Below are 13,166 nucleotides of genomic sequence, written 5' to 3' on the forward strand. Positions count from 1 at the left end.
ATAGAACTCACAGGTTCAAGAATGATGTGCCTACTGCACTAGAAAGTGAAATTATGTAAAATGCTTTTTATCTCTGGACTTCTGGCGCATGCACAGCAGACCATGGATCTGATAAGGGATATTTACTTCCATGGCTCACAAATCTGGCACAGTTCTCCAAGATGCAGGTAACTTAGTAATGGAGCCTAGCAGAAGGAAAGGAGTTTCTGGGCTTGTGATAATTGAACAGCAATCCTATGCCAAGAGTGCCATATGTGCTAAAGCTAAGGAGATGCCTGCCTGCCTATGATAAGTTGGCACAGCAAATGAATGAGACATATGCTAGTCTATAGGGCATAAACATATAAAAGACAGTGTGTCTTTGGGAACCCTGCCAGTTCTAGTGCTGGTCCTGCTGTAAGCAGAGAGGAAAGCAAACAGCAAAAGAGATCCCGATTGACCAGAAAGATCCAGGACATAGAGTTGAGGGAGAGCCATACCAGTTAAGGCTGAGAGCAAAGTTATCACATACCCTAAATATGGGATATATTGAATTCTGAATTGCTAAACAGGATAAGAATTGTTGTGTGACATAAGGAGACATTTATTATCTATTCTAGTGTGTATGAGTCATAGTGCTTTTGGATATTTATACTTCTTTCTCACTATACAGTAGGGGTTTGGTTTACTAATTGCTTTGACACTATAGCAGTACTCATAGGTGTTTATCTCCATTACTGTAACACTGCAGTGGTGCAAAAGCAAATGATTTTTCCTTAAATTGCAGTGACACATCTCAGCAGCAGCAGATTCCCTCATTCAGTCTTGCAATTCTGTGTCCTAAACTTTCCTCCCCATATGGGATATGAACACGGCCTCTGTTGCATTCCTGTAGTAGCTAGGGTGCAGAAGACCTGAGCAAGGAATGGAACCAGTCTCCCTCTGCATGGTAGCATGCAGCAGAGCCACTAAGCTACTGGACTGACTTCTTCCTTTGTAGCAGGGGGCTGGGCAGGCCAAAACAATTTCATCAAGCTAAACTAATATGCAGGTTTAAGATATTTAGTTCATTTTGTAGATCATAACCTATTAGAAAATCTAAGGGTAGAAAGATGTTGTGTTTACTCTTCTCTCCTGCTCTATTAATTATAAGGGATCAAAAGCTCATGGTCTAAGTCAGCTTTTCTGGTCACCATCCAGTTTACTTCAGGACCAGTACAGCTACAAGAGCTCTGTGTTTCAGGGCCAAGGCCAGCTGAAACGTCCCCCACCATATTGGCCCGCAACTTTTGATCTGGTATCCACTCCCACCCCCTCCACTCAGTGTGGCATCTTTCCCTCCACACCTCCCTCTTATGATTCAGTATCTCTCTCAACTTCCCCCTCTCCCACCTGAATGTATTTTAACACTTTAGACACATGAATACTCATTGCCTGTGTCCAGTGGAAAGCCTTCCCCTCTGCTGCTACTGCCCTGCTAGAAATAGAAGTTGCATCAAAGAGGCGAGATGAGGCACAGGGAAGGCTTCGAGCTAGGTGCAAGTAATGTGTGTGGATCACTGCTGCTCCTAGCACTCTCTAGAGTAGGGCTTTTCAACCCAGTCCTCAGGGCACACCAAGTCCCTTTGAGCTTGCAGGATCTCATGCATATTCATTGTAGATATCAATTTGCATGCACAGCCTCCATTGAATACAAACAGATCTTGTGCATATTTATTGGGAAAATCCTGAAAACCCAACTATGGTTTGGCCTTCGAGGACCAAGTTGCCCACCCCTGTTCTAGAGTGTAGGAAGAGGGGAGTTTGAGAGAGATTGCAGGTAGAGGAAGAAATGCTGAACCAGGACTTTGCACCCATTATCACCGGTGCCTCGAGTTAGTGTTCACCTGGTCCATAAGTTGCGAGCAGCCCTGCTCAGGGCCTTGTGTCTCAAGAGAGACTCTGCAACACTGTGACTGAAAGACTAAAAGCTAGACCTCAGTAGACTACTGGTTTAGATATGAATAAGATCTCTTCAATGGCAAGGGAGTTTGGGTATAAAAATACACAGTGCAACATGCTGGGCTTCTCCATCTTGCATATGCAGCTAATTCCAGGTCTCTGACCTGGGGCTAATTTGTGTCCACTGCTATATAATAAGGCTAGGAATATTCCTCACTAATCTTCTACTAGTAATCATTTCTATAGTACTGCCAGATGTACACAGCGCTGTACATTAAACATGTAAGAACTTACAATCTAATCAAAACAGAGAAATAGGACAAATAGAGGTTAGGAAATTTCCCAAAGAGGGAATGATATAAAATTTCTAAGGAAAAGATGAAAAGAAACAGGAGTCTACCCATGAGGGTGGTTTTTTTTCTGGCACCAATCTTGTGGAAGCAGCTCCCTAACAGGATTCGTGCTGAATGTTTTTTTAAATTTTTTCCTAATTTATAAGTTTGTTAAAATTTTTCTTTACTCAGGCTTACTTTGGTTTGATTGATACTTTAGGGTGAGGGACCCACTGAAAGATATCTATATGAAAGGTTGTACTTATTTTCTTGTGTATTTATAATATTATTTTTTTTATTGGCGCAAACTTTTTATGTTTCTAAAAATTGCTTTGTTTTGTAAATCAACATGATCTCTGCAAGCCAGGCAGTATGGCAAACTGAAATAAATGATGAATGATAAGCGCTGGGTAGAAGTATTAGACATCCTTGGAAGAAAAGAATCCTGCATGTTTGTGACTTCCCCATCAACCCTGTGAAAGCCCTGCTTATGGCACCTTATCTGAATCTCACTGTCAATAACGTAGATTTATTCAAAGTGAATTTTCACATGCATAGCACTTCAGGACCAGTTAGATGCACTGTTGAAGACCTCAGTTACATGCTGTATATTTCTGTATAAGGAATTCCTGAACTTGTCAATTCCATTTAGTTAGATTTATCTACACTTCTGTAGCAAGATTTATGGTATACTAATCAGTTACATAAACAAGTTACGTGTCTGTTAGTTTTGTCTAGGGAAAACCATAAACACTGCCAGGTCCAAATTTTTTGGTCTATTTATACGACACAAGACCCAGGCTAAACAAGCCAGCTGCAATATCTAAATATTGTTCACAAAATATCTGATTACATAAATGAAACACAGTACATAATTATCACAATACACTTGTTAGATAACTAAGTAAAACTAATTGTTACACACACTAAACAATTCCTTATAATAATAATAATCCCTGATTGGTAGCAAATGATTACAGTTATCACCAAGGTAGCTTCACAAACCTTGTCCTATATTACAATCGGATATACTTATCTAACCCCAGCTGATAAGATAGTAAGTTCCGTAGACTCACCCTCTGATTAGGCCTCTGGCGAAAATTAGGTGAAATGGAAAACTTTCTTGATAGCTTCAGGAGATGTAAGAAATCCTTTGTTACAGGTATGTGTTCGTCAGCCACTGGTAAGGCTATAATTCACTGGAGGAAATCCCGCGCCCGAGGACATAGGGACGCCAAAAGAAGGCGAATCTGAGATTGCAATTTGCTTACCCGGGCCTCTGGAAGAAGACCTTCCCCAAGGAGGTGTCGAACAGAACCCCAAGGTACTCCAGACGCTGAGCCGGGACCAACTGATTCTTGGAAAGGTTGACCACCCAGCCCAGCGACTGGAGAAACTCCACCACTCGAGCCGTAACCCGGGAGCTCTCCTGCAACGACTTTGCCCGAATCAACCAGTCGTCCAGGTAGGGGTGCACCAGAATGGCCTCCGACCGCAAGGCCGCCGCGACGACCACCATCACCTTGGTGAACGTCCGGGGAGCCATGGCCAGACCAAAGGGAAGCGCACAGAACTGATAGTGCCGACCCAAGATCGCAAAGCGAAGGAAGCGCTGATGAGAGGCCTGAATGGGAACATGCAAGTAGGCCTCTGTCAGATCGAGAGAAGTGAGAAACTCCCCCGGCTGAACCGCCAGAATGACCGACCGCAGAGTTTCCATGCGAAAAGAGGGAATCTTGAAAGCCCTGTTGACCCCCTTCAAATCCAGGATGGGCCGAAAAGTCCCCTCCTTCTTGGGCACCACAAAGTAAATTGAGTACCTGCCGGTGCCCCACTCCGGAGGGGGCACTGGAACAACTGCGAGATCTAGCAAGCGCTGAAGGGTCTGGCGAAAAGCCTGCGTCTTCCAAGGAGCTTGACATGGAGAGGCTAGGAAAAGGTCCGGCAGAGAGTGGGCGGACTCCAGGGCATAACCGTCCCGCACCACCTCCAGGACCCACTGATCGGACGTGATCTCGGCCCACTTGGGAAAAAGTTTGCGCAGCTGGGCCCCCACCGGAACCAAAGGGGGCGCCGGCAAGGAGTCATTGTGCAGGATGGGAAGCGGGGAAACCGGCGGAGGGATTCCCTGCCCCCTGACGGGCCCCCCCGAAAGGGCTGCATGCGCTGGAAAAACCGACCCCGGGAAAACCCTGGAGCCAGGAAAGAAGCAGCCCCACGCCCAGGGCGATACTTGCGGAACTCCCGCAAACTCCCCCGGGCAGTGCCACCCCGAGACGCCGGGCGGGCACGGTCCTCAGGCAGACGGGGCACCTTTGAGTCCGTCAGAGTCTGAAGCAACTTATCTAATTCCTCCCCAAACAAAAAATACCCCTGGAAGGGAAATTTAGCATGCTTAGCTTTGGACGCAGCATCCGTCGACCAAGCGCGAAGCCACAAAATACGCCGCGCGGCCACACCAAAGGCCTTAGCCGAGATCCGCACCAAGTCATAAAGAGCATCCGAGAGGAACGCGGAAGCCATCTCAATCTTCACCACCTCCTGATCCACCAAAGACCAGTCATCAGACTCCCGATCCAGGACACGCTCAGCCCACCGAAACACGGCGCGAGCCACCAGCCCCCCACAAATAGCCGCCTGGACCCCAAAGGCAGAGACCTGAAAATTTTGCTTAAGAATGTTCTCCAACTTGCGCTTCTCAGAGTCCCGCAAGGCAGAACCATCCTCAACAGGCACGGTATGCCGCTTAGAAATCGCCGAGACCACTGCGTCTACGACTGGCGACGTTAAAGTAGCCCGATCCCCCTCTGGGATGGGATACAAACGAGCCATGACGCGCGCCAAACGAAACGGCGCCTCCGGCGTTTTCCACTGTTCCAGTACAATATCCTGATGCATGGGAAAAGAGCGGGAAACGGTACGGATCCCCCGAAGCAGAGGGTCCCCCACACGCGGAGTCTCCGGCGGCGCATCCTCAAAACGCAACACCGAAGAAACCTGTTGAATCAGGTCCGGTAGCTCATCCCTCTGAAAAAGGCGCACCACGGACGCCTCTTCGCCGGAAGACGGGAAACCCGACAACCCGCCGCCAGCGGCCGTCCCCTCGAGAGGGTCCTGGAAATCCGCAAAAGGGTCCAGGTCCTCATCCAGACCGACACGCTCCTCAGACCATAAATCCTCATCCCAAGACACCCGCGGACGCTTGGACGAGGGAAGCAACAGACGAGAGAGGCAAAGCCGCAGGGAGCGCTGAAGAAAACCCCACTCCCCGAAACCCCCTGGGCGCATACGGGACCCCCAGCCGCCTGCAAATAGACTCTGCACAAAGAAAAAAAGAAATCAGGGGGAAAAAACCCCCAGGGGACCCAGCAGAAACCTGCCCCTGTTTTTCCAATACAGGGGGAAGGTCACCTGAGGTTGTAGACAAAATGGAGGGGCCAGACTGTGAAAATGGCGACTTTCCCGCCAAAAATGCTCCCTCCATAGCCTGTAGCGGCTGAGAAGCCTGAACAGTCCCAGCCGCTAAAACAGGCAAGTCGGCATCAGCTGTCAAAAAATCAGCTGAGAGGGAATCCTTCGGGGAATCCCTCGGTGGGCGGTTGGGGAAGACCGGGCTTCCCCACTGCTCCCAGCCGACTCGCGAGACACCATCGGCGGGGAGCTCTGGGCGCCTGCAGCCGCTGCCGACGGAGCTCCACCACCTCACCGGCCCAAATCACCGAGTTCAGGCCGGCCGCGAGTGCCTCGCGGCTGGACCAAATTGTGATCCACTCCCCCGGAGAAGGGCACAATGGCTCCATACGCGACCTAGCTAGAAATAAAGTGCCGGTTAGATGAAAAAATACAGTAAAAAACAGTAAACAGACCGGCACTACCTCAGGATTTTTTTCTTTTTTAGAGAACAGACTCCACAGGCTCTCGAAGCAATATGCCTTGCTTGATTTAGGGGGCAAGGCTTACTGCTGAGGCTCCTCTAAAAAAATGTGGGGAGGTGGAGGAAGTGGGGGGAGGGACCCCGCTCGAGACCCGCTGGGTTTGACACCCCCGAGGTCGGACAGACCCCCAAACAGGGCCCGCCCAAGCTCCGTCCGGCCAAAAACAAGGACTAGAAACCCCCTAAACAAATTCCAACAGATCTACCAAGGGAGATGGGTACTTATCACTCAACACCTGCTGGAGACTGAAAGAAGACTGAGGTAAATAGAGAAGGGAGTATATTATATACTGTCCCACAGTTTTGTTTTCAGTCTCCACCTGCTGGTCATGATTGGATATATACCCATTTGTAAAGATTAACCTCTACTGGTCTGGAGAGTGCTAAAGAATTATCATTAGCACCTTCTCACTTGGATCACATCAGATGACTTCCTCAGACCAATCCAGAAACAGAACTTAGATGAATAGCCTTTCTGTGTAAGGTCTCATACAGGCTGGTAGACACAGGCACCGTTAGACAGATAAGAACAGGATAGGAGTATAACTCCTCCAAGAATCACACAGTCTAATTATGAAGACACAGATGGATGTCCTTGAGTAGAATACCATTCTGGTACATACCCAGAATGCATCAGGCAGAAACAACAAAGATGTGTTCTTCTTTTTCTCTTCATGCTGGAAAGATTTCTTGCAGACAATGGTTCAGGCTTGATGATGTCAGAGAGGCCTAACCTTCAAGTGCAAATACGGAAACACCCCTACACTTCCTTCTTGTGATCTGCATCCAGGATCAATCCATTTAACAAGAGCTTTCATTCTTTGAGTTCCAGTCATCTATATCTAGCAATCATAGTAACTACCAAGTGATGCCAGGAAACAGCACATCCATTAACACCAAGTTCAGTCATGCCACTAAAGCTCAGGGATCAATGTACAACATTAGGGTTGTCATAGTGGTGATGATGATATATTCTTTTAAAGGTCCCCTAAAGGCGGCACTTTGCACCGAAACACGGACTGTGTCAGGTCCTGTTGTCCTCTACGGTTTTCATTCTGCAAAGATTTTAGATTTTATTTTACTGTTTTTAATAAACTGATCTTTCATCCAGATCATATTCCACCTGTTTTTTGTTCTTTGAATAGCATAGTCGAATAAATATTTAGGCCCCGATTCTGCAACCTAAAGTTAGGCCCTGATTCTGTACCTAAAGTTAGGCGCAGTTTGGATGTCCAAGATAGCAATTGTAAAACTAGATCCTAAAGGCATTGTAAAGGAAGTCTACTTTTCAGCATAATTTGGGCTTCAGATAGACCTGAGTTCTATGTCGCCATTTTTAAATGAATTAATGTATGATCGTAAGCTGCTCACACACAAAAGACCCCTGAAGAAGCCAAAGGTTTGGCTAAATGGGTCCCTGTTGGGCTGAGCTACAATACAATTCTAAGATAAGTGAGGGTGTTTTAACTGTACCGTTAAATTTATTTTTGTTTGTTTCACCTATAATTCAGTGATTTAGACACCAGAGCACATGTTTGTTCACAGTGAGGAGTCATCGATGAAAGAAAGCTTGACCTGCAAAAAGCACTGATGGTCATTTATTGACCTGAATCAGAGAAGGCATACTGAGATTTCTCCTCTCTAATGAGTATGAAAGTTGTGGTTTTGAAAACCTATAAGTAGTTTTTCATTTGAAGTTCAGAGGTTTTGTTCAATAAAAATTTTGATTTAGGTCTTTCATCGAACCAACAAGAAGGGTTCCCAAACTGAAGATACCTCAGGGGAAGGCAATGAGAATTTAAAAATAATTTTTGAAAGTGTTCTTAGATCAAAACAATTTTGGTTGTAAACCTAGCATGAACTTTGAAGTTGCTATTTTCCGCATACAACAACAGTATAGCTAGACCTGCCATTCTGGATGGACTCTTCCAAAATGTCATCCCTATCTTTGTTCTGTCTCTCCCCCCCCAGTCCAGCAAATCCCCTCATCTGACCCCCCAACCAATTTAACTTGGGCCCACTGTGACAGCAGCAATTCATATCCAGAGGCTTCTCTGTGCTATATTTTGCCCTTGCTGACATCACTTCCTGTTTCCTCTCTGGGGGATGCAGCAGAGGGAAACCTGCGCAGGCAGCGGATATGAATTGCTGCTACAACCAGTGATGTTGTGGTATGGGGGGGTGGGGTGCTGCTGGGCTGTGGTTAGGGAAAAGGCAGAAACCAGATCTGGGGGCTGAGGAGAGGGAGAAAAGGGTCTTGAATGGGTGGCTCTCTGCCTACCTAGGCCTGCTCATAGGTACAACACTAGCATGCAAGACTCTGCTGAACCAGTAGACAACAGGCTCTCCTTGTTCCCCTGTGGACTTTGGTAATTTTTGATAACATTGTGCAGCAACTAATGGTGCTTTAGGTGGTGCTCTCTAATATGCTTGTATACAAGACAACTACTGAGAGCCAGCCTAGTGACTGAGGCAGTAAATGGTTGATTCGCAGCTTGGGACTGAGTCTCTGGGTTGACAGGAGTGGGAAGTTGTGCTGATGCATGTCTACATCAGTCAGAATAAGGGCCCAGGATTATAAAGCCCCAAAGAGCCAGGATGGTCATAGAAATGAGGGCAAAAATGACAGGAATGGCAGAGAGAGGTTCTTTTAATCTAAAAGTAATATGTTAAAAAGGGCAGCAGTCTGGCTCTTGATGCAATCCTATCAACAGACAAGAAAAAAAGAATTGTGCAGGGAAAGCAGTAGGGTAACATGTTGGGAATTTCTTTACATTTTACCTTGTAGAAATAGCCACATCTACTCTCCACCGAAAGTCTTCAAGGCCCGGCAGTTGAATTCCTCGCTTTTGAACTGCAGCCTCAAGAACTGTCCGTCTTTCCAGCATCATTGGGAGATAAGAAACTCATATTGATAAGGAAGAAGTAGAAGGGGGAAAGAGCTTCACAGACGTTTTGCAGCTGAATGTTTACATATCAGAACACTACTGCTAAAAAGAAAAAAAAGTATATTCACAAAACAGAATTTCATAACCATGCTGGGAGAGATGCACATATTCAGTGTTGTACTAGATTCAATTCTCCTTTTACAAAAATTCCTACAAGAGTCTGGGTTAACAGGGCAGTAAGGTTTATATTTTTTTGCTGCTTTTATACAGACCCATAGGTCTTTGCACACAAATCCTGCACAAACTATGCCCAGACTGAAGTGTGGACTTTATGCTCACTCAAGAGCAGGTGTAAATTTACATGCATATTTTCATTTATTTATTTTAAAATTTTATATACTGCCTACAGCTAGGCGGTTTACAAAAATACAAACATAAAAAAACCCATTACAAAGCAAAATCTTGAAATATCGTATTTTTCGCTCCATAAGACGCACTTTTTTCCCACCCAAAAGTGGGTGGATATCTCGGTGCGTCTTAAATAGCGAAGGTACAAAATAAATTACACCCCTGTACCGTTTAAAAACACCCCTCCCACCACCGCACCTTTTTTTTTTGTAAATCTTTATTCATTTTCAAATATTACAACAAGTGTATAATAGTAAATCAGAAAAATTTTTACAAATCACTTGACAATCTTACTTATACTCCTTAAAATATATAAATATAAAAGAATCCCTTCCCACCCACCCATATATTAATAATAAACAATTATTAATTATTGCCTTTCCCACTCCCACCCCCCTATATCTTATCTAATACTAAGGTATTTAAGATGTCTGATCATTAGAATAAATAATCAATGGCCCCCAAATCTTTTTAAACTTATGATAATTTCCTTGTTGCATGGCAAGCACCCTCTTCATTTTGTAGATATGACATACTGAATTCCACCAAAAAGTATAATTAAGTTTAGTGTAATCTTTCCAATTTCCAGTAATCTGCTGAATGGCAACCCTTGTCAAAATTAATAAAAGTTTATTATTATTTGCAGAAATTGGGCTTTTGAATCTCATAGATGCACCAAATAATATAGTATCACCTTTTTAAAACACCCCGCCCGCTGTGCCTTTGTAAAACACCCCACCCCCCCTGTATGCCCGCCGCACTTTTAAAACCCCAACCCCCCCGCCGTCCGCACGCCTACAAATAACCTGGTGGTCCAGTGTGATCCCTCCTTCGCTAGCTGTCTCCTCTTATTTCCCAGCCAGTGGCGCGGAGGTCAGAAGAGCGCGGCAGTCAGGAAGAAAGATTTCCGCGCGCCCGCGCTGTTGTCTGAATGGCTTATATTCCAGACGAGACACTCGCAAAGAATTGACTCCTTGCATATTGAGTGTAGATTCCTCTCGAGGTACTCCCAAGGACTTGACTCCTTGTATAGAGTGAGGAGTTGCAGCTTGAGGCGAAGCCAAGAACTCTACTCTGTGATACTGCTTGCTCAGGCTGGACTGCAGGAAGCAGAGTTGAGGCAGCAGTATGTTTGGGAAGGATATTGCCCAACTGCTGGTCCAAAATGGTCTGGATCAGAGCCTCCAAGCGTGACTCCGAGACTGGAGGATCTGGGACTGTTGGTGGAGCCACAGCCTCCGAGGAAGAACGACTCTTCGACTTGGAGATATGCTTTATAGGCAGCTTGATGACCACTGTTGGCACCTGACCTGAGGAAGGCAGCGAGGCAAGTGTTTAGTCAGGTGAAGACTTAGCAGATTTGCTCGAGGATGAGGTCCCGTCGAACGAGGCAGGTTTAATCAAGGACAAGGCCGAGGCAGAATGCGGAACCCCGGTAAGCTTGTCCGGATGCGAGGTCAAGACCGGGGCAAGGGAATCCATGCCGCCAAAGAGCTTTTCCACCTGCACTTGACGACACTTGCGGGCTCAAGATTGAAAGGTAGCACAGCAAGTACATGACTCTGGACGATGGTCAGGTCCCAAATACTGAAATAACCACAGATGTGGGTCAGTGAGGGAGATCGTGTGCTGGCAACGGCTACACTTTTTGAAGCCTGTGACCGGCCTGGAAATAGGTGGGAAGATGGCTTCAGCAAAATCGAAACCCGGCAGAGGAGGCTGCAAAGCAGGCCCCACCATGACAGAAATAAAATTAAAGTTTTTGGGGTTTGGTTTTTTTAAAAATGAAAAGAAAACACGCAAGAAAACACAGCGACCCTGTAAAATAAGAAAACACGAGCCGTAGTGAGAGAAGGCACGAAGTTTATAACTCAGTCTAGCGCAGAGCGTCGAAGCATAGCTTATCAGCTCTGTGGAAAACAAAGAACTGAGGAGACGCGCACCCTTGCATGGGCGGTGCAGCAGTCGCAAACTTTCTAAGTTCTACAAGCAAATCAGCTTGCGAAGCTGTCCGCATCGGAGCTCCGTGGATGATGTCACCCACAGGTTGAGAATAGGCTGCCTGCTTGTCCTGGGATAACATACTTTACCTGTCATGCCCCGCCAACATGCTAAAACAATTACAAACAGTCCAAAATACAGCCCTAAGGCTGAAAAAATACGACCACATTACCTTAGCTTTCCAAGCCTCACACTGGCTCCCAGTACAAGCATGCATACAACACAAATTCTACTGCACCCTATTCAAAGCCCTAAATGGAAATGGACCAAGCTATCTGAACAACCGCCTAATCTGGAAAAACACATCCAGACCAAAGAGAACTCAAGCACATTTTACCCACCCCCCAATCAAAGGCATGCAAAGCAAAAAAATATATGATGGTCTACTAGCCACCAGAGCAGCAAAAATAGACCATCACCTCTCAAATCTGCTGACCACGACGCCCAACTACAAAACAGTCAGGAAAGAACTGAAAACCATACTATTCAAGAAATTTGTCAAATGATCTAACCAAATCCTTAACGACCATTCTCAGATCCCAACACATACTATAGATATCAACCTTGTAATCTCACTGGGAATGCCCAGGCTAATTTCTTGTTGTAAACCGCCTAGAACTGAAAGGTATTGGCGGGATAGAAGACATCAATGTAATGTAAAATTGCCCCCTAAGATCACAAGAAATATTATTCCTGCTATCTTGGAGACCACTTCAGTCCTTTCCTTGGCTGTAGGGTTAAAGGTCCTGTGTGAAGGAAAAAGGCATATCAAAATATATGAGGCAAGTCTGATTCATGGCATACAGCAACTTAATAGAAATACAAACTAGAGCTGAAGAGAGGCTTGGTTATTTTGTAGAGTTGTCTTTTATTATGAATACGATAGTCTAAGACCCTTCAGAAGCTAATCATGGGTGGTCCCAGCAATAATGTACAATTTGAACTGGAAATTTTGAAATTTCCAGGTATACTGGTGTGTTGCAGTTCAAAATCCTATGCAGCTTGGCCAGATCTCAATCACAGCTCTGCCTCACCCTGGGGTTTAATGTCCAAAATCTGAATGCTCATATGCCATGCATGTTTGCCTCAAGTTGGCATACAATCCAACTACAGAGTAATAGTACACTGACCTGTTACCGAATATAAGGCTGGCAAAATCAGTGATAAAATCTTCTGGGATCCTTTAAAACATAAGCATAAAAAAATGATTTGATAGCTGTTTGAAAACAGAAGAGCAATGAGTTTACCAAATGAGTCACATGCAAACAGAAACATTTACAATGTATTTACATCAAAAAGTTATAAAGGATACATCATTTCTATTTAATATCTGTCATGCATAAGGTGACCATATGTCCCGTTTTGAACGGGACAGTCCCGTTTTCAGACCTCCTGTCCCGTTGTCCCCACACACAGCTTCGGGATGCCGAAATGTCCCGTTTTCAGGGACAACGTCCTGAAGCTGTGCTCGGGGACAACAGGACAGGCGATCACTTCCTGTCCCTACCTGCCGCACGCAAAAAAAAAAAAAAAAAAAGCTTTCCTCCTTCCTTTCCCCCAGTCCGCTGCTATCTACCTCCCTGCTGCAGCTGCCGCTAATCGCCGACACAAAGTCTTCTTTCTGACGTCAGAGAGGATGTTCTGGGCCAGCCAATTGCTGCCTGGCTGGCCCAGAATGTCTGA

At 45.6% G+C, this 13,166-nt stretch overlaps 1 protein-coding gene across 2 annotated transcripts in view; it reads right to left on the reverse strand.

Moving 5' to 3' along the window:
- The window catches only part of COMMD5 (COMM domain containing 5), a 32,098-nt gene that overhangs the window by 8,353 nt on the left and 10,579 nt on the right, over window positions 1-13,166 (reverse strand). The window contains exons 4-5 of one of the 2 annotated variants that reach the window (XM_033946005.1): window positions 12,614-12,664; window positions 8,968-9,063 (exon numbers count right to left, since the gene is read on the reverse strand). In XM_033946005.1, coding sequence (XP_033801896.1) covers window positions 8,968-9,063; window positions 12,614-12,664 — 147 coding nt within the window. The remainder of the gene's footprint in view (window positions 1-8,967; window positions 9,064-12,613; window positions 12,665-13,166) is intronic. The other variant, XM_033946006.1, reaches the window with a different exon arrangement.

The sequence above is a fragment of the Geotrypetes seraphini genome, chromosome 5 (assembly GCF_902459505.1).
Source record: "Geotrypetes seraphini chromosome 5, aGeoSer1.1, whole genome shotgun sequence".
In the NCBI taxonomy this organism is placed as follows: Eukaryota; Metazoa; Chordata; class Amphibia; order Gymnophiona; family Dermophiidae; genus Geotrypetes; species Geotrypetes seraphini.